Here is an 18,542-nt window from a genome sequence, read left to right on the forward strand (position 1 = left end):
GTAAAAGTGTTTGCAAACTGATATAATTAGTATAGAAATATGATTAACTTATGTATAATAAAGGCCTTTCTGCCACTACCAAGCAGAACAGGGTAGTTCATACATGTCCCGCTTACATGACTCTTTCCATTTAATTAATAATATTTGTAACTATTTGATTAAATTATTATTTTTATATTTTTGTCAAAAACCATTTCAGGTAATCATTTTAAACCAAAAGGAGAACTTTGTGCTTCTGCATTGTGGCCTTGTTCCTGTCTTTAGGTCATAAAATAATGTAGAAGTGCATTTATAATGGATTTTAGCCATGCCAGCTGATTTTCCTGAAACTCAGTTGACTGAGTTTCACTGTTGTAAAACTGTAGAGAAAACATGAGCTGTGTGTGAAACAAGCAGGTTTTGCATTAATGGCCCAATTTTCACGAGCCTCCTTGGTCACAGCACGAAGCTTCACTGCTCAGTCCTGCAGAAACTGGAAGAGACTGTGTCTTCTCTGCAAACAGAGCTGTTCCTGCTTCACAGTTGAGCCATTCTCGCTGAAATATATTTATATTAATGAATTCAAAAGTAATTAAAAGCCCCAAATATATGCATATTCTTTCTGAGGTATAGATCTTTCAGTTTATTTCGACTCACAGCAGATTATATTATTAGAGTTCTGGTCCCACCACTGTGAAGAATAGCACTGGCCTTTCTAGAATTCTTTAGAGAGCAGTTCTTGGAGACATCACACAAAAATAGTTTTCTTTGCTGGTTTTGTTTTTTTTTAAAGGGCAAGCTCCAAGTGAAGGAAGAAGAGTGGGGGTGGAGAGGATGGATTCAGGCTTGAATAGCTGTGAGAAGAATGCATTACCCAGTGAGCCCAGCTTTGGGCTTTCCCCGCTAAGACCTAGGCAGTGAGATTCATATGCTGATGTGGTCATAGCTAATACCAGCTACTCAGTGTGAGCAAATTTCAGGTTTTCTTATAATTTCTCCCAATGTCTGTAACAGCCCCCAAAGCTTCTACTGCTGAAATACTCTGGGGAATTTTGCTACTGTTTATTCTTGGTAATGACTGTTGAATAAAATGGAAGTTGAGGAAAATACCTCAAGAAAGCTGTGTCATACAGGGTGATTGCCTTTAGAGGGTAAATCTTTGCTACACTGTTTATGTGACAGCTTTATGTTGTTATGATTTAATACTTCATACCTGTTGTTTTGTATCTGCAGAGTTAAAATAGGCACTTGAAAACAATTAAAACATTTCTTTTGACCAGTAATCCGGGCCAGCAAACTGGGTTATAATAGCTTTTGAATCTGTGTTCCCATGTAAACTGTACACCAAATGCCAGTCAGTCCATGCCAATTAGTGCTCATGTTGCTAGGTCACCATGGTCAATTGAAAGCCACATCAATAGAACTTGAAAAGGTTTCCTCCCGATCAGACCTTCTGACATATTGAGCAGAATAATGGATGGGAAAAAACAGCCAAGTCCCCTACCCTAGATTCAAAATACTCAGCAGTAAGAATTCATTTGCAGCGTGCAATTAACTAGAAAGAATAGACTCGAAGAACGAGCCTGGACATTTTTAAAAATAAAGCTTCATTCTCTTGTCTCATGCATGTTTACTCTTTGGATAGCATCTTAAAATGTAGCCAACTTGGTGATGTTGGGTCCAAAACTTGAGTGACTAAAAAGGAAACTTTACAATTGAAGATGAACAGTTTTTTTTTTTTTTAAGTCATATCTTTCTGATTCAACTGACTTTTAAACAAATGCTGATATTTCATGAAATATGTTACACTACACTTGCTGTGAAGGACCTAAAGGCCACTCTGATCCTATATATCCCATATGACAAATCCAGGCACATTGGATTGTCCCAAATTTGGAAATGATACCTGTGAGATTTTGACCTTTAACATAAATGTGATGCTTTTCCACAGAGGTGTTGGGGCCGAACCTCTGCTACCATGGAACCGGATGCTCCAAACCCAAAATGCAGCCTTCCAGCCAAACCAGTACCAGATGCTAGCTGGGCCGGGCGGGTATCCACCCAGACGTGACGATCGTGGAGGGAGACAGGTGATGAATGTGGTGTGGGCTTTGGGGTGGAAAGCTTACTGCTCACTTTGTCCTAACCGTACCTCTTGGGACTCAATGGTTGGTTGGTTGTTTTAAAATATCTCTGTGTCAGTACTGTTAAGAGTAGCTCAGTTGCCCTTGGATCTTTCATTAAAAATGTTTATGGGATGAGTATCTGCCTCACTAAATAGGTTGTACTTTGAAGATGCTGAAGAATTTTCAGACCAAAAGCCCCTTTAATCACAGCAGTCCAATATTTAGCACAAATATGGTCCAGCACCAAAACATACTGTTTCTCTTTATGATGTTGCTTTTTGTTTTATTAGAAACTAGATCTCTCAAAAGGAATGGTAATTTTATAGAAGCTGAAAGTAATCTCTCACCTTTTCAGCTGTTACCTTTATTCCCCTTAGGAGTTTTCTGTCTTGATTTATCTGTTGTGTCTTCATGGGATGAAATCTCTTCTAATTTCCCACTTTTTTTTTTTTTAACTAAATTTAAACCAGCTATACATTGAATGAGTACAGTAATTCCTAGACAGATTGAGTAAGAGGAAGCTTTATTTCCTTCTCTTTATAACATGCAGTTGTAGCAACATGTAAGCCTGAGGTCTGTTTGCCTCAGTCTGTCCCTCAGCCATTTGACACCCTGGCTAGTACTTACATGCTCTTTAATTCAGTGCTTGCCAGAAAGCAGGGTCTGAATGCAGTGATTCAGAGTGTGTAGTATTCATGGAGTTGGCACCTGCAGTGATATGAAGTGGTTATTAAATTGCTTACCTTGTGTTACCTCAGCCTTTTGCAGTGCTTCAAATATTAATTTTCTAATTTAAGTTCTTGCCATGTGTCCCTTTGTCCTGACAACTGAGAAGAATCTCCTGCCAGCTAAGAAAAATCTTTTCTTCACGCTTTTTTTGGTGTACTCTTGAAAGTCTCAGTTCACTTTACAAGAAAATAACCATCTTAGTTGTCCTTTGAGAGAATTTTGTAACAGTTCTTTAGACGTATAATATTACTTTACATACATACTGTCTGCCCAGAATCTCTACAGATGCTATATATCAGCAGGTTCTTTAGGTCGAGACTTTACGCTGCTAGAGTCAAGGTGACACCAGGCAACCGAAACAGTGAATATTATTGAAAGGAAGGTGTACCTGCAACTAGAAGTTGCTCTGGAGAAATTTGAGTCCAGTCCCCTCATTTTCCAAGTCAGGAATTGAAACCTCAGATCTCCAGTTATTCAGCAGCAGAGCTGGGGGTGCCTGTTAACTTCTGACCCCAGTTCAGTGGCTCTCTTGCCTCCTTTAAAGGAGACCCTCCCTTTAGAGGAGCTTTCTGCTGTTCCAGGAGGTATAATTGTTATTCACTCAGGAGATCTAAATCGTTTAGGACCTTTTGGAAATACATGTCTTGTTCAGCCTTTTTTCTGCAGAGATTTCTTTTTCAATTAGAATTTTGAAGCACTATTAAATTGTAGAAGTTCACTGTTAAAACCAGTAAAATTATACTTTCAGTATATTTTTAGTGGAGAACTAGTAAAGTGCTCTGAGCTTCAGTATGGGGAAAGGGGTCCATTTCAGAGTCCTCCCTAGAAATGAGGAGTTGTGATGGCAGACACATCACATTTATCTTTAGGTTGTACTGAAATGGTGTTTGGAAGCATACTAGGAAGTGTTATGAAAGTTCCCTGTAATTGATTATGTAATAACCTAATGTGGTCTACTATTATTTATAGCTAAACAAACAAAAATGCCTAAAATTAATAGTTCATTAGGAGAAGGCAATGGCAACCCACTCCAGTACTCTTGCCTGGAAAATCCCATGGACGGAGGAGCCTGGTAGGCTGCAGTCCACGGGGTCGCACAGAGTCGGACACGACTGAAGCAACTTAGCAGCAGCAGGCTTCAGCTGAGGCAGCAAGCTCCTGCCTTGGTTAAGCAAAATGGCTTTCCTAGTCTAATATGTCTGAGGATGACATGGGCACCTTCCTACAATGTGGCCTGAAATACCATGGGGATGGGGGAGGGGCTGGTGGTGGGCGAGACTGACAAGTGTTTTACACGAGACACTTAACTGTCCTTCATTTGTGTATGTTTTAAGGAATTTCTTATGTGCTTGTTAAGGCTGAGTTGGTTATTTGTCAGTGATAGCATTTATGCTAATTTCCACTCGCGTGCAGCTTTAGAAAAGGCTGAAAACCAAATACACGTGTTTATGGAGACCATCGATGTGATATACCTATAAGAAATAGTCCCTTTCTTTTTGGTGTGTTTTTCCATTGAGAAGTAAGATTAATTTCTTTGCAGGAGGATTAATCCACAAAGTAAACTTTTGCTTTTTTTTTTTTTCCTTCAGGGATATCCCAGAGAAGGAAGGAAATACCCTTTGCCACCACCCTCAGGAAGATACAGTTGGAATTAGGCTTTTGTAAAGCTTTCCCAGATCCTTTCATCATTCTACAGTTTTATGCTATTTGTGGAAAGATTTCTTTCTCAAGTAGTAGTTTTTAATAAAACTACAGTACTTTGTGTATTTCTTTTAACTGTATATTTCTACTGATCCGATCTCACTGTTTTATGTTGCTTTCCAAAGATGTGTGTTGCATAATACAGTGGATCTGAATTTATTATTGCTTGTAAAACACATTTGATGGAATAGGAATACTGGTTTTTCATTATGGTTAAAAATCAAACCAGCTGTGGATTTCAAAACACAGTGTATTCTAGATCATCTAAGATCCATGCTGATTTTTAATGCACAAGAATTAAGTATGAACTCTTGAGCTGGAATCCTCAGCTAACTAGAGTGTATATTGTTCAGTATTTCTTTGGGAACATTTCATTGATGTACTTGTCATATGGAAATTTCTGGACTTTAGTAAAAAACAATGCAAAACTTAGAACTCTGGTCTCTTTTGTTGTTGTTCTTTTACAGTATTTAAACTTTGAAAATCTTGGCAAGTGTATGTTTTTTTTTTAATCAATATATCAGAATTTTCTACAATTAGATGTCAAAAGAAAATCAATGAAGAAGTAGATTTTAAGAGGATATGGTCAGAAAGACAACCCATCTGATTCATGTATGCCTTTCCACTACTAATTTGGCAAATTATAAAATCTTCGTGAGATTATCTACATTTTACAAATTTCATGCATATTTGTGCTGCAGTTTTAGATTTAAATCTTTGAGAATTCTCAAAGTTTGAGAAAAATCTTTGAGAAAAGTTCAGGGGGTGGTGATGAGTGAGAGAGGTAAGGAAGATTGTGGTATAAATAAACTTCTGGTTACAAAATAAATGAGTCATAGGATGAAATTTACAGCATGGAGATTATAATATTATTTTTGTATGGTGACAGAGGGTAACGATTTATTGTGGTGATCATTTTGTAATGTATAGAAATCTGGAATCAGTCTATGCCCCTGGAACTAACGCAGTGTTATAGGTCAGTTATACTTTAGTAGGGAAAAAAAAAAACACACAATGGAAGAACAGCAAGAAGAAAACTTGAAAAGTTCTGGACTTCCTTAATGGTCTAGTGATTAAGAATCTGCCAGCCAATGCAATTCCCAGTCCGAGAAGATTGCACATGCCACGGGGCAACTACGCCCCAGCACTGCAACTACTGAAGGCCACTTGCCCTAGAGCCTGTGCTCAACAACAAGGAAAACCCGCATATCACAACTGGAGAAACCCAGAGCGCAGCAATGAAGATCCAGCACAGCCAGAAATGAGTAAATACAGGATTTAAAAACAAAAACCTGAAAAGTTTAATTCCTAGCTAAATTGCCTATGCTCCTTGGTATATTTTTGCATTATTTCACAATAGATTCCAATTTGTACTCATTTTTTCCCTTGCTACAAACTACACTAATTCCTTAAAAGTATGCTTGTAGGTCACACACAGCACTTTCATATATGTTTTTCATTTTCCACAACAAATTTAGACATGTATGAAGACTTGTCCACTTTTCCATTCTAGCCTGAGATTGTAAAATAAGGATTCTGTCTTTCTGACTTTTGACATTTTTGCTTTAATATTCAACAAAGGCAACTTGTTAATCTTAAATCTACTCAGGAAAAATCCCACCTTAACCTTGGATAGGAAGGTATTTTGAAGCTATTGAGTTCATTGCTGCTGATGGGTGAATACAGCAGGGTTCTTTACTGTTGAGATAGAGAGTCTCTGCTGGGAATTAACCATTATATATTACCATCACAATACAGTGAAGGAATAATGCTGTTTATCTTCTGAGTATTAACAATGTGTAACACCTGAATCAAGTATTGCATATTCCAAAGGAGCCCATGTACATGTCTTAGGGTATACAGCTTCATAAGTACCCTATAGCCACGCTTTTAAAGGACCTAGATTTCTCAGATCTTTACTAGTTTAAGTTTTCATGAGCGTATCTAAAGTAATTGTTTTTTACCTGTTTTTTTGCACCATTGCATGTAACTGATCAAAACACATTTAAGTTTGAAAATGTTTTTAAGCGTTTTGAGGACATCTAAGCCAAAGCCTGATGGGAAAATTAAGCCCCTAGCTTTCCTCCAGCAGGTGGTGAGCCCTCGCTTCCTTCTCTCTCCTTACTCTGATATCTCTTTCCAACCTGTCCCCACGTTTGAATCTTCCAGAAAAAGTCCCCGTTATTTCAACAAAGGCTTTTTAGAACTTTCAATGGCGCGTTTAAAGCTATAACTAGCCCCCTCCACACTCAGGAGTAAATAAAGCTAACGGGTCGATTTTGTGTAGTTTACTCCACCTTACTATGCTTGAGTAGGGCCAAGTTTTTCAAGGTCTCATGTTGAAGGTTTTTAAGCATTTAAGAACCTGGGAACAGCCCGACTTTATCGCGGCGCTGAGAGCCGGTGGTGAGCGTCTGTCTTCACGGTAAGGTCGAGGGCAGCACACGGCCATCCGTCCATCCCGGAACGCTGTCCGGCCGCGCGGCGTCGGGGAAGCAGGTGGGGAGGTGACCTGCAGGCTGACCCCGAGCCACAGCTGGGCGGGCGGCTCAGGGGGGCGCGCGTCGGCGGCATCATCACCTGGGTTCCCTGGGCCCCGCACCGCAGCTTCGCCGCCCGCCAGCGTCGTCTCGGCTCCCCGCACGGATGCGATCATCGGCCCTGGAAGGAGGCAGCGGAAAGGGTCTTCTCCGAGGCTGCTGTTTTTTTCAGTTCTAAGCCTGAGGGTAAGTTAATTTCGCTTGGCTTGGAAATCAGAATGTAGTCGTTCTCCAACGTAACCTGGAAGCCGGGTTAGCAGGCGGCGCGGTCCCGGGCGTGGCCTGCATCCGGCTCGTCCAGCCCCGCGGCTGCCTGGAGCAGACCCGCTAGCCTTCGGCCCGCGAGCGCCAAAACTAATCAACTAGCAAGCGGCCCATTCTCGGCGGATTTCTTCTCCACTCTGGGTGAGATGAATATCTGCATTGCTAGTTATCTGATACCGCATATATGGCACGAGGGCCAGAGGTAACAGGGTTTAATTAGTGTAAGATGGGAATGGAACCATTTACTACCGCAAAACAGTTTCTACAACTTAAACTTCGGCAACATTTGCGATTAAACTTTTATTAGAAATCACCTAAGCAACTACTGAAAGAGGTTACATGGAAATTTAGAAACTGAAATAAAAGGCATTTCATTCCAACGTTCTAAAGCAAAAACAAAGGAAACCAAAACACCTCTCTCAGAAGCTTCCAAACCTCCGTGCTCAAAAAATAATGACATAAAAGTGATCCTAAAATCACAAAGTGATCTCAATACTTACTGCAGAGAGCGACTCCTGACTTCAGGCCTTCTTTGAATCTTCTCCAGATGCTCACCAATTTTCACTAGCAGCAAAAGTCTACTTATTTAATTCATTTTTAATAAAATGTATCCTAGTGCCCTGTTTCATTGGATTTGAGCATGGCAAGTAGCAGTATTTTTAAAAACTGGACTTGAGTAATTAACATACGGAGTTTTATTCACATATTAATGTTAATGTTAAATAGTTGGGCAGTATCATTCATATTCTCAACTACATCTGAAACTTTTATCACCACTACACTGTGCATTATCTTATGCACAAATTCATATTTAAAAATCCAGTCATGGGTCTTTATGTGATTATGGTTCACAAACTTTAAAGTCTTTCTAAAAGTCATCATTACGAAATACAGCTAACAAAGCAAGTCTTTGGAAGGTGCTTGCATTTAATGAACAGGATTCTGTCTCTGATTTGCTTTAAATTGAAAGTAAACAGTCAATAGTAGAATGGAGTTTGGACACATCTGTGTTGATACAAGTCTGATTGACTTACTTGTTCTGACTGTTAGGTTTTAGTTCTAAGCAAAGCCTAAAACAGAAGACAACTGGGTTACACCCCCTCTTCCGTGTACAAAACACCCTTCCTGTATCTTTCAACATTGGGCGTGCATACACACACACACACACAAACACACACACACAACTTCAATTTACATCCCAAAACAGATTTCAGAAAAGTACCTGCAATCTCCACCGTTCCTCTCTGCAACTTGGATTCTGGATTTTGATTTCTGTGCCTCAACTGGGAAAAAATAGGTTAGAGTGTTGTAAAACCCCAAAAACCTTTAGGAAACTGTGACATCCGCAGTTAGCATTTCTAAAACCGAGTTTTGCTGTGGCCTCTGCTAAACTTTGGAGGGGCTTTGTTCCCACTTAGACCCTGCGCCAACCTCCCTCTTGGTTGTGAAGACACTTATCCTCCTCTTCAGTTAATGAGTTTCACCTAGTCTGGCCGTTTGTGTTTTTATAAAAGATCTGCAAAGCACTAATTGCAAAAGAAGAAAAAAAAGCTTTTGTTTCACATTAATCAGAATGTGGAATTCTACAGTATAAACATTTTCTATTTTAATGTTTCAAAAGCAAACCTTATCTTAATGTCTGGATGTGCACACATAAACTCAGTACATTTCTGGGTGCAGAATGTTAAGCTCTCTGTGGCAATTACCTCTGGCTTGAGTCCCTTACTATTTAAAGGAACACTGAAAGGAAAAAGATATGCATGTACCAAATACACTTTCAGAAAATATTGTATAAAGAAGGCTGTTTCTTTTTAATGGTCCTTTTGATTGATAGTTTACTTAGTCTAAGGGATTTTTTTGTTCCAAAAATTATCAAGGGAAAAACTGTGCATGAAGATTTATTTAAATATGTTACTCAGAACCCTTACTCCATAAGCTACTGTTTTTGTTAAGTATTGGGCTGTAAAAAAAAAAAAAATACAAACCATGTGAACTTTTATAACATGTTTTCTAGAAGTAGAATTTCAGAAGTTGAAGGAATCAATATAAAGAAGCATTTTAAAATCTGGCACATCAGTAATAGTTATGCTAGCCTGGCTAGCATTTTGAAAATCAATTTTATTAGTATGCAAAAACTCAAACTGGGAGAATTTTCTGAAAGTGTACTGCATCATTTTCATATTTTTTCTGCTCAAATTTAAAATGTGTTAAAAATCAGTTGTCATTTTACAAAAATGTATTCACAGCATTGATAAAGATCGATTCACTTGCTTTAGTGTTTTTTTCCTCTTTGTGAAAGGAACTGGAGTTTTTATTATTACTGTTTACTGTAGAAAATAAAGTGCAACTTTTAAAAACACTTTGCACAGTTCACAAAAATTCCCAAGCAATGAAATGAAATAAAATGTTTCACTGCAAACTATAATTCTAAAATTTCAAATGTAGAAGAGGTTTAGGGTCTCTGGGAAATGTTTTGGTCATTTGTAAAACATGCATTATCCATGTTATGTCTTTAATTTTTCTTCATTTTATGAACTCACTTTCTCCAGCTTTCTTTTAGCATTTTAAATCTACTACCAGTTCTTTAAATCATGAATAAACTGAGCTGTGTTGTCACATCATGCCAACTAGTGTAAAAAAAAAAAAAAAAGCCTATACAACATAGTGAAAAAGAAAAGATCATTTGACATTTACCAAAAAAAGGAATTAAAAGATTCTTTTAAGTTATATTTAAATATCCTTTTGAAACATAGGAAATATAAATCAGCATATTAAAGTTAAATACATTATTTGTACAAGAAAACACCAACAAAATCGGTGTGTAACCCCTATTAACTTCTAAATATGAGAAAATAATAAATATTTTACTGATTCTTTACACACTGATTACCATTCAATTAGTCACCTTATTTTCTTCCTTCTTGACATGCTTTGAGATTAATTGATGTCTGTCTTAGCAATTTTGCTTGCTTGTTCTAGTGTTTTATCAAGGTACTTTAATTCAGATAATCAAATACCTTAGAAAGAGTAAATAACATGTCTGTAGAATAGGGTATAATTTATTTTGTCCGTTGATTTTGTGAGACCAGTTTCCATATAAAAAGTAGCTTACAATCTTTTCTTTTGATGAGCTGCATCTTAGGAGGAAAAGCCTCTTTTAGACTAATATACAAACACTCATTGCCAAATCATGATCAAAACATTTAAAAAACAGCATTGTTTAAAAAGCTATATCAATTCGTATAAGCAATATTTTGATTACGTTTATTCCATTTCTCTAAATGGCAATAACTCCTCTGCAGTAATGTTGCTATGTGCATGATCCACCTTGAGCTACAATTCAATTTACTTTCCATCAAACATTAATGAAATTGCACTTAAGCGGGGGCAGGGGGAGCGGTGAGGGGGGGTTCGAAAATTAATCTCCCAAGGTAAGTTCCACTTCAAGAAGAAAACCTTGTTAAAGCTGGGTTGACTTTTAGAGCTACAAGCACCACCTAAGTCTCCAACGTTTGAAACTCTGAGAGCTTTGGTTAGGAACGTGGTGGTGGATGTGGACTCGGCCGGCTTTTTACACAATTTAGGAACCTCCGGAAGGAGGAAATCACCTCAAAGCCTCCCGGCCGGCGCGATCTCAGGATTCGATCCTGGGGCTTGTCGCGTTCCCACCCGCAGCGGAGGCCCGGCGCCCGCCCCTCTCCGCGATCCCTCCGTTCTCTCGCGAGCCGCGGCCCGGCCGTCAGCGCGAGCAGACCCTCGGGCGGCGGCGGGACCCCCGGCCAGCCGCGCCGGGACCCCCGGCCAGCCGCGCCGTCACCACGTCCGGCCGTAGAGCAGGTTGCCGCCCAGCGCGCCGCCGCCGTAGTCCCCCGCCGCCGCCGCGTCCAGCCCCGCCAGGCCTGCGCCCGCCCCGTGCAGCGCGGGCGGGCTGGGCGACAGCTCCTCCAGCTCCGGCGTCGGCGCGGGCGGCTGCGGGCCTGCCTGGGGCGTCGGCGTGGCCGCGCCGTTTTGGCAGGGCTTGCCGTCCTTGACCAGCACCGGCACGGCCACGCGGCGCGGCGACGGCGGCGGCGGCGGGCCCAGGCCAGCCTCCTGCTGCAGCTGCTGCGCCGCCTTGTCCTTGGCCTGGCGCTTCATCTTGTAGCGGTGGTTCTGGAACCAGATCTTCACCTGCGTGGGCGTCAGGTGGATCATGCTGGCCAGGTGCTCGCGCTCGGGCGCCGACAGGTACTTCTGCTGCTTGAAGCGCCGCTCCAGCTCGTACACCTGCGCCTGCGAGAACAGCACGCGGCGCTTCCTCCGAGGCGCCGCCGCAGCGTGCAGAGGTGCCAGCGACTTGGCCGTGTCCGCTATGCCCGTCAGCGACCCCATGGCGGCCACGTTCACGCCCGCCGACGGCCCCATGAACCTGGAGACTGGGGAGGGGCCCAAGGGGAAGACCGGTCAGCAACCGCCGCCCAGCTCTCTTCACACGGCGGCGGCCGCGACGCCGGCAGGGCCAGTTGGGTCCCAGAACGCCCCGCGCGCTCAGGGTCCCAGGGTCCCAGGAAGCCCCGCGCACTCCGTGTGTCCGGGTCCCAGGACGCCCCGCGCGCTCAGTGTGTCAGGGTCCCAGGACGCCCCGCGCGCTTGGGGTCCCGGGGTCCCAGGGTCCCAGGACTCCCCGCGCGCTCAGTGTCTCAGGGCCCCAGGGCGCCCCGCGCACCCCAAGCCGGATTCCCAAGCGCTCCCCGCGCCCCGGGCTGCGGCGGGGAACGCCCGCGCCGTCCTCGGCCCTCAGTCCCGCGCTCCTCGCCCCGCTCACTTGACGAGTAGCGCGGGTCCGGGTTGGCGCCGTACCAGCCGGTGGCCGCGGCGGCCGCGCCGCCCCGCACGCCGTCTGTGTAGGCGGGCAGCTCGCCCACGTTGCCCAGGCCGCCGTTGCAATAGCCGCCCACGGCGCCGTGCGGGAACTGCGAGACGCCGGGCGGCATGTGGTAGGTGGCGGCCGCCGCCGCTGCCGCCGCCGCCGCTGCCGCCGCCGCCGCGTTGTGGCCCGCCATGGCGTGCGGGGGCTGCATGCCCGCCGCGGCCACCGCCTGCGAGGAGGACCCGGGCGGCGGCGCGCGGTAGGCGGCCCCCAGGGGTGCCCCCAGGCCGGGCGGCGTGCCGTCCATGGCGCCGCCGAACTTCTTGTAGGTCTCCTCGATGGGGCTCAGGATGTCGGACACGGAGAAGGGCGTCGTGTGCTTGGGGCTCAACGACATGGCTCGGCGGGCGGCCAGGTAGGGGGGCCCGGGGCGCGCGCGGGTCGCCGCCACCTCGGCCGCGGCGGCTGCGCCTGTGACCAGGAGTCGGCGGCGCGGCGAGCCCCCCGAGCTGCGGGATCTGGGGTTTATTTTAGTCCGGCGCCGGGTTTACGACAGACTCGGGGGGCGGAGCAACATCCCAAACGAGCAAACAATGGTCCTTGACATCTTTTTTCTCTCGCCAACACCCCCACCCCACCCCTACTCCCCATAGAGGAGGCAAAAAAAGTAAAGGGGGCAGTTGGATGTTTCTTGAAAGGATCACCCCCTTCGCTTTCTCCATCCTTCCTGCTTCCATCCAGACTTCCTGTTACCCTAGCCCTGGAACATCAGAAACAAACTCTTGAGGCTGGCGTCGAGGCTGGATGTGAAGGGCTCCGCGCGTCTGCCCATCAGACCCCAGTTTCCTAAAGTGATTTAGTAGCAAAGTCCAGTGTATCTGGAGATGGGGGGGAGGTGGACAGAATGGTACTAAGCTGAGAGTGGATGGCGGTTTCGCCTAGTCCTCTCTAGCTATCAGCCTCTCACTTGCTCCATCGTCTAAAGTGTTAAAAAAAAAAAAAAAAAGCTCTTGGGTCCCATCGTAAGAGCGCATAAAGAGATGAGGTACAATGACCGTCCTCTCCCTTTGTAGGGTTTCTAATTTATGCGTCTTTAGAGTCTCAAGCATCATTTTGTGGGCAACCAACCGGGCACTTTCAAATTAGCTCAAAGTATCCAAATCCAAAGAAGAGAAAACACACAGAGACACAAATACACGGATGCTAATTTGTAAGTATTCTGTTTTTGCTCTGTGGGGATAGAGGTTAGATAAGGGAAAGAGGTTAGGTTTTTATGTGTTCTGTTTCCTGTTCAGCTCGCACCTGTAAAGTTCCGTACAGGTTTCTTTCCCTTTCGTTCCCCCCCCCCCCACGGCCCCCTCCCCCGCGTGAAAATATCCAACTTGGGGTTTACTGGCCTACCACTAATCAAAAAACAAAAAACAGCCTCTTAAGTCCAAAATTTCTAGCTATTCGAAATGGGCCTTTTTATTGTTCAAAAAATATAATCTGCTTAAAAATGTGAAATGGATACAGAAATCAGGTGAAAATGGTACTTTCGCTTGAAAGATACTCAACTGTAGATAAATGATTAAAAAAAAACCTGTCATCCTTTGATTTGTAAATTTACCTGCATAGCATAGAAGAACTTAGACATTGTGAACTTTCCTATGAATGCTGAACATGACAAAGAATATGACAAAAGAAGTCTGTGAAGCATATTGACTAAAATTTGAAAAGTCCTTCACTTAAAACAGCCAGGAAAAAGAAGATGCAGTTTTTAAAGGTTTCCTGGAGACTGGGGCAGGAGAAAGAAAAACAGGGAGAGTGCTTTCTTAAGCAAGATTTTATTGTTTAAAACAGAAGAAGAACAGGATGTAAGAAAACAATTCCAATTTAACCTATTAGAACATAAAATCTAATAGTACACATCTTGAAGGTAAGAACAGTTACCTATTCCTTTTCTTGTTTGGTTTCAGTACTTTGATTGGAATGTTTTCCATGGTTTTGCTTTTATTGTTTTAATCATTGTTTTGTTCATTTCAGTGAGTTTTGCAAAGAATCTAGGGGTGAGGGGATGGGGGAGAAGGGACCCGTATTTACCTATGGGAAGAAAGTGTCAACCAGGCAAGTGTGTAGAGTATTAGTATTTTAAAATATTGAAAGAACAAAAGACAAGGTACCGTGATTATTTGCAGATGTCAGTTATTTACTTAGCAATATTAGTATTGCTACAATTTTAACACCATGCCACTTTTATAGGTCTTTCCTGAGCTTGAAACATTTGGACTACGTCTTCATCCTTACCTGCAGTTGAATTACTTACTTAATTTTTTAAATTAATGAATTACAGAGAAGCATTTATGTATGTATTTAAGTAGTTGCTAGAATCTTGAAAACTGCACTTTGGTTTTTAAGTTTTGGTTTAATTCAAAATGTATTGTTTACTTGATCCACTTAAATAAAAAATAGTAGACAGTCTTTCATTTCAAACTTTCCTCAAAGATAACAGGGTAAGTAAAAATAGTTGTTTTAACATCCATGGACAGAAAAAGTCATTTGTGAACCATTATGTTTTACTTTTAAAGTTCAAACATGTTTCAAAAATGAAACCTATTATCATAGTCTTTGTATTGATTAGTTATCCAAGCTGCGAAAGTACTTATCATTAGTTTTTTCCAGACAGTTATTATTTGTTCTGTTTTCAGGCTATGCATTTCATCTCATGTAATATTTTTATAAACTCTAGGATAGCAGTTCGCTTGAGTGGTTGAACTACAAGTTGTTGCTTATTTTGTTTTTCAACTGTAGTGGGTCCTGCTACAAGTTCTATGACATCTGGAAAGCTCACACCTTTGAATAAAGAAAGCACCTTATCTGTCTGGAGGCTTTCTGCAGACTGTCACTTTCTGACTGCTTGGAAACTTGATACCCTAATTAGTACTCCTTTACTAGAGGTAAACAGTTATGAAAAATATCCACAATCTTCAACAGTTCTTCCTCTCAATTGTTTGGGTCTTGTTCCAGAAATTGCCTATCTTCATGCTGAAAACACTGGATGTGTGCAGATGATTCTGAAAACATGTATTCTGGAGGATGTGTATATACAGATGCAAATTAGACTAATCCAATTGATACTCCATTAAAGGTTTTTATCAAATTCATTTCATCATATTATTGTCTGCCTAAATTATGTATGGAAATTAATACTCAGTAGATTGTTAAATACTGTTGACCAAACTGGATTTCACAGGAAATACATTACTGAGAAATGTTTTCCTGGTGGTTTTTTTCTTTTCTTAAAAACAATGCTGGCATTCAGCAAACAACAACAACAACAACAAATACTACTGAAGAGAACACGGTGAAAAGAGATGGCCCTGCCTCCCCATCCTCCGCCTTCCTCTTTCCCCCTCAGAGGCACGGCTACCTGATTCTTCTGGGTGAGTCTATACATCTTGAAACATGCTGCCATTTTACACACCGGAGGTGGCATGTGGTTTGAAACCTTGGTTTTTTCACAGCTTAGGTTTTTGTACGTTTGTATACCACATCACTGAAAACTTAATAATTGGACTGTGGCAGACATAGAAAAATTACCTAAACAAAAAGATTCAATAGAATCTCTTGGCTTTCTGACAAAAATGTGGTATTCGTTGAAAATTTCTCATGTATTAACTTTAGGGCCACAGTTATTTAGGAAAACAGTCCTGAGGTAGGAGCCTTACGCCAATAGGGGATTTGCTGTTGTCAAAGAGAAGGTCAGAGAAAAAGGCCTGAGAGACCTTGCAAAACCAGTCAGTTACTTAAAGGGCAATGTTGTTTTTCTAAGGTAGCAAGTAGATATCTAGTGTGTCCTGAATTTACTTATAAAGGAAAATAATGTTTGAAAATACAACTTTCTGCTTAATATTCAAGATCCATGCCTTTTAGAAATGAGACACTTGCCACATTTGTGATTAATTTAAAATAGTTGTTAATAAAATTCTTACTCTTTGGAAGTGCCTTTAAAATATCTCCTTTGCAGTAGGGAAGGAACAAAAAATATATCAGGATGCTAGTAAGAATATGTCAGGATACTAATATTTTGTAGCAAAATTGAGATTATAAAGAGGAAAAAAATTGCTATAGATATAAAACACAAAGTTTTAAAAAATTGTAAATGTTTATGAATTTCACCAATTTCTGAAATTTGATTTCTTTTTATTCCTCCTAAAAAACTCTTTGTTTTAAATGTTCATTTCAATTATTATGAATCTCTTGTGTTAATTTTACCCTTTGTTATTAATAGAATGACTCTGTTGTTTCTACCCCACCCTCAATCCTCGTGCTTCCCCACCAGGGTTCCTCATCTTAACCCTCAATTCTGCTCCCTCTGATGCCCTGAAATGCAGCTAAGGCCCAGGGAGGACAAAAAGAAGTTAGAGAACTTGAATCACCTCCCCCCCACCTCATTCTTCCATAATTTCTTCACAAATGCAAATTTCTTGCAGTTTAACTCCTCTATTAAAAAAATTTTGAGTCAGTGTTTCCTGATCATCAGATTTTTAGATTGAAAATATTTTTCTGATCAATGAATATATTTTAAATTAAAGTGGTTATTAGTACAATGTGAGAAAGCGTAGTAGGTGTTAAAGATGTGATTGTTGTTGGAATCCTAATGAGATCAATTAAATGATTCCTAAAAAACAAAAACGAAGTCTTCCCTTTTAGTGTCAAATTGTAATATTCACTTTTACAGTCTAGGTAGAGAATAAGGTTATGCTACATCAGAGGTGTAAAAATATTGGTCAGTTTTCAAAAATATGAAAATTGACCACTAGGGCACAACTCTCCTACCCTAGGATTACAAGCTTTGGCTAGAAATTTAAATTTTTCTGTGTTTTAAAAATTATTTTTAGTGTAAATATTAAATACATGATATGGGAAACAAGGGCAGGCAATATGGAATTATATTCTTTATTGCAGCAACAAGTTTACTTGTATATTTTGCTTACACAGAATGTTTAAACTTTAAAATAGCATTTCTATTGAACATTATCTGACATTTTTACATGTCTTAGAATGTAATTGAATTGTTCTTTTATAGGAAGAAAGAATTCTTTGAATTTTAAGCAAAATTATATTTTTATTTATTATTTTATGTGAGGAGCTAGTCTAAGTTTGCACTATATCTCTACACATAACCTAAGTGATTACATACAACTTTTTAAAAAATACAATTTTATAACTTTTATTCTCATGTGCACTTAATTTTTCTAAATCTAAGAGGTTCATTGAATTTACTGTAAAGTCTCTTTCTGTCCTACAAGTCCCATTAAAGATGTATCTTCTTATGTTTACAAATTAATTTGTGGTTATCAAGGAACATATCTGTCTTTCCACCTGAGTCAGGTACTAAGATAATTTGTTATTGTCACTTACTTGAAAAAGAAACTTCAGTTTGGGGTATTTTGATAAACTATTTGTTGCATTTATTAACAAAGTTTTACTATGTATATTTTTTGGACATGAATTGAATTTGAGCAAACTCTGGTAGATAGTGAAGGACAGGGAAGCCTGGCATTCTGCAGTCCATGGGGTTGTAAAGAGTTGGACAGGACTGAGCAACTGAACAACAAGATGTATATTTTAAAAGAAAAAAAAACTATGACAATAATATAATTAGAAAATGTTGCCCAATTTTGTTGTGTTTGTTCTGTGTACTACAAATGTTGTGGAGGTCTCTGCATTCTAGGTTGAGAATTGTGCTTGATGCAATAGGCTGGTGTTCATGTCATAAATCAAAATTAGTTTTTGGTACATTTTAAGCAATTCAGTTTCTGGTTCAATTATTTATGAAGCTTGATATGAAATACTTTTTATTAATGTGCTTCATATAGACACTAAGAAGCATGAAGAGAACTAATTGATAAAAGTTGCCTTGTAAGGTTTTCTTTAAAAAAAATTTTTTTAATCTAGTAAAATGAGTCTTAAATTATAACAAACCTGTCAGATGAACTTGATAATTACTAAATATTGACTCAAAATACCCAGTTTGTAAAGTAAACTAACAATGAGGTGACTCTTCAGTTAAACTAGTGTTTATTAAGTATTTGAAAATTAAGTCCTAAATTTGATCTTGTAACTGTGTAGGGAATTACAGAGGTAATACTGGAAACAAGTATCAGGAGACGAGCTATTGGAATTTGGCCAAAAACGCCACATAAGAATTACTTGAGAAAATCAGTACAGCTTGAATGAAAGCAACACTGGTATACAACAAGTCTTTAAAAATAAATAATTCTCCCACATGAGAAATAAGTAAAATTTGGAGTAAATCATCTCTTCCAAAATAAAAAGCGTATGTGTACATGCAAAGTAGTTTAAAAAGCT

The 18,542-nt window shown here is 40.7% G+C and overlaps 2 protein-coding genes across 3 annotated transcripts in view; one reads left to right on the forward strand and one right to left on the reverse strand.

Annotated features, from left to right (window-relative positions):
- The window catches only part of XRN2 (5'-3' exoribonuclease 2), a 66,552-nt gene extending 61,582 nt beyond the window's left edge, over positions 1 to 4,970 (forward strand). For both annotated transcript variants that reach the window (XM_052650527.1, XM_052650528.1), the window contains 2 exons: positions 1,931 to 2,069; positions 4,424 to 4,970. In XM_052650527.1, coding sequence (XP_052506487.1) covers positions 1,931 to 2,069; positions 4,424 to 4,489 — 205 coding nt within the window. In that variant the 3' untranslated portion in view covers positions 4,490 to 4,970. The remainder of the gene's footprint in view (positions 1 to 1,930; positions 2,070 to 4,423) is intronic.
- A 6,182-nt stretch (positions 4,971 to 11,152) lies between these two features.
- NKX2-4 (NK2 homeobox 4) lies at positions 11,153 to 12,597 on the reverse strand. The gene is made up of 2 exons (XM_052651274.1): positions 12,144 to 12,597; positions 11,153 to 11,754 (listed from the first exon to the last, which is right to left on the reverse strand). Exons 1-2 carry the CDS (start codon positions 12,583 to 12,585, stop codon positions 11,153 to 11,155), a joined length of 1,044 nt encoding a protein of 347 aa, XP_052507234.1. The 5' UTR covers positions 12,586 to 12,597.
- Positions 12,598 to 18,542: the final 5,945 nt, after the last annotated feature.

This window comes from Budorcas taxicolor, chromosome 13, assembly GCF_023091745.1.
Source record: "Budorcas taxicolor isolate Tak-1 chromosome 13, Takin1.1, whole genome shotgun sequence".
NCBI lineage: Eukaryota > Metazoa > Chordata > Mammalia > Artiodactyla > Bovidae > Budorcas > Budorcas taxicolor.

Coding starts and splice junctions, on each gene's coding strand:
- NKX2-4 (XM_052651274.1), bottom strand. CDS start 12,585: ATGTCGTTGAGCCCCAAGCACACGACGCCCTTCTCCGTGTCCGACATC. Junction 11,755..12,143: donor GGACCCGCGCTACTCGTCAA/GTGAGCGGGGCG, acceptor GCCCCTCCCCAG/TCTCCAGGTTCATGGGGCCG.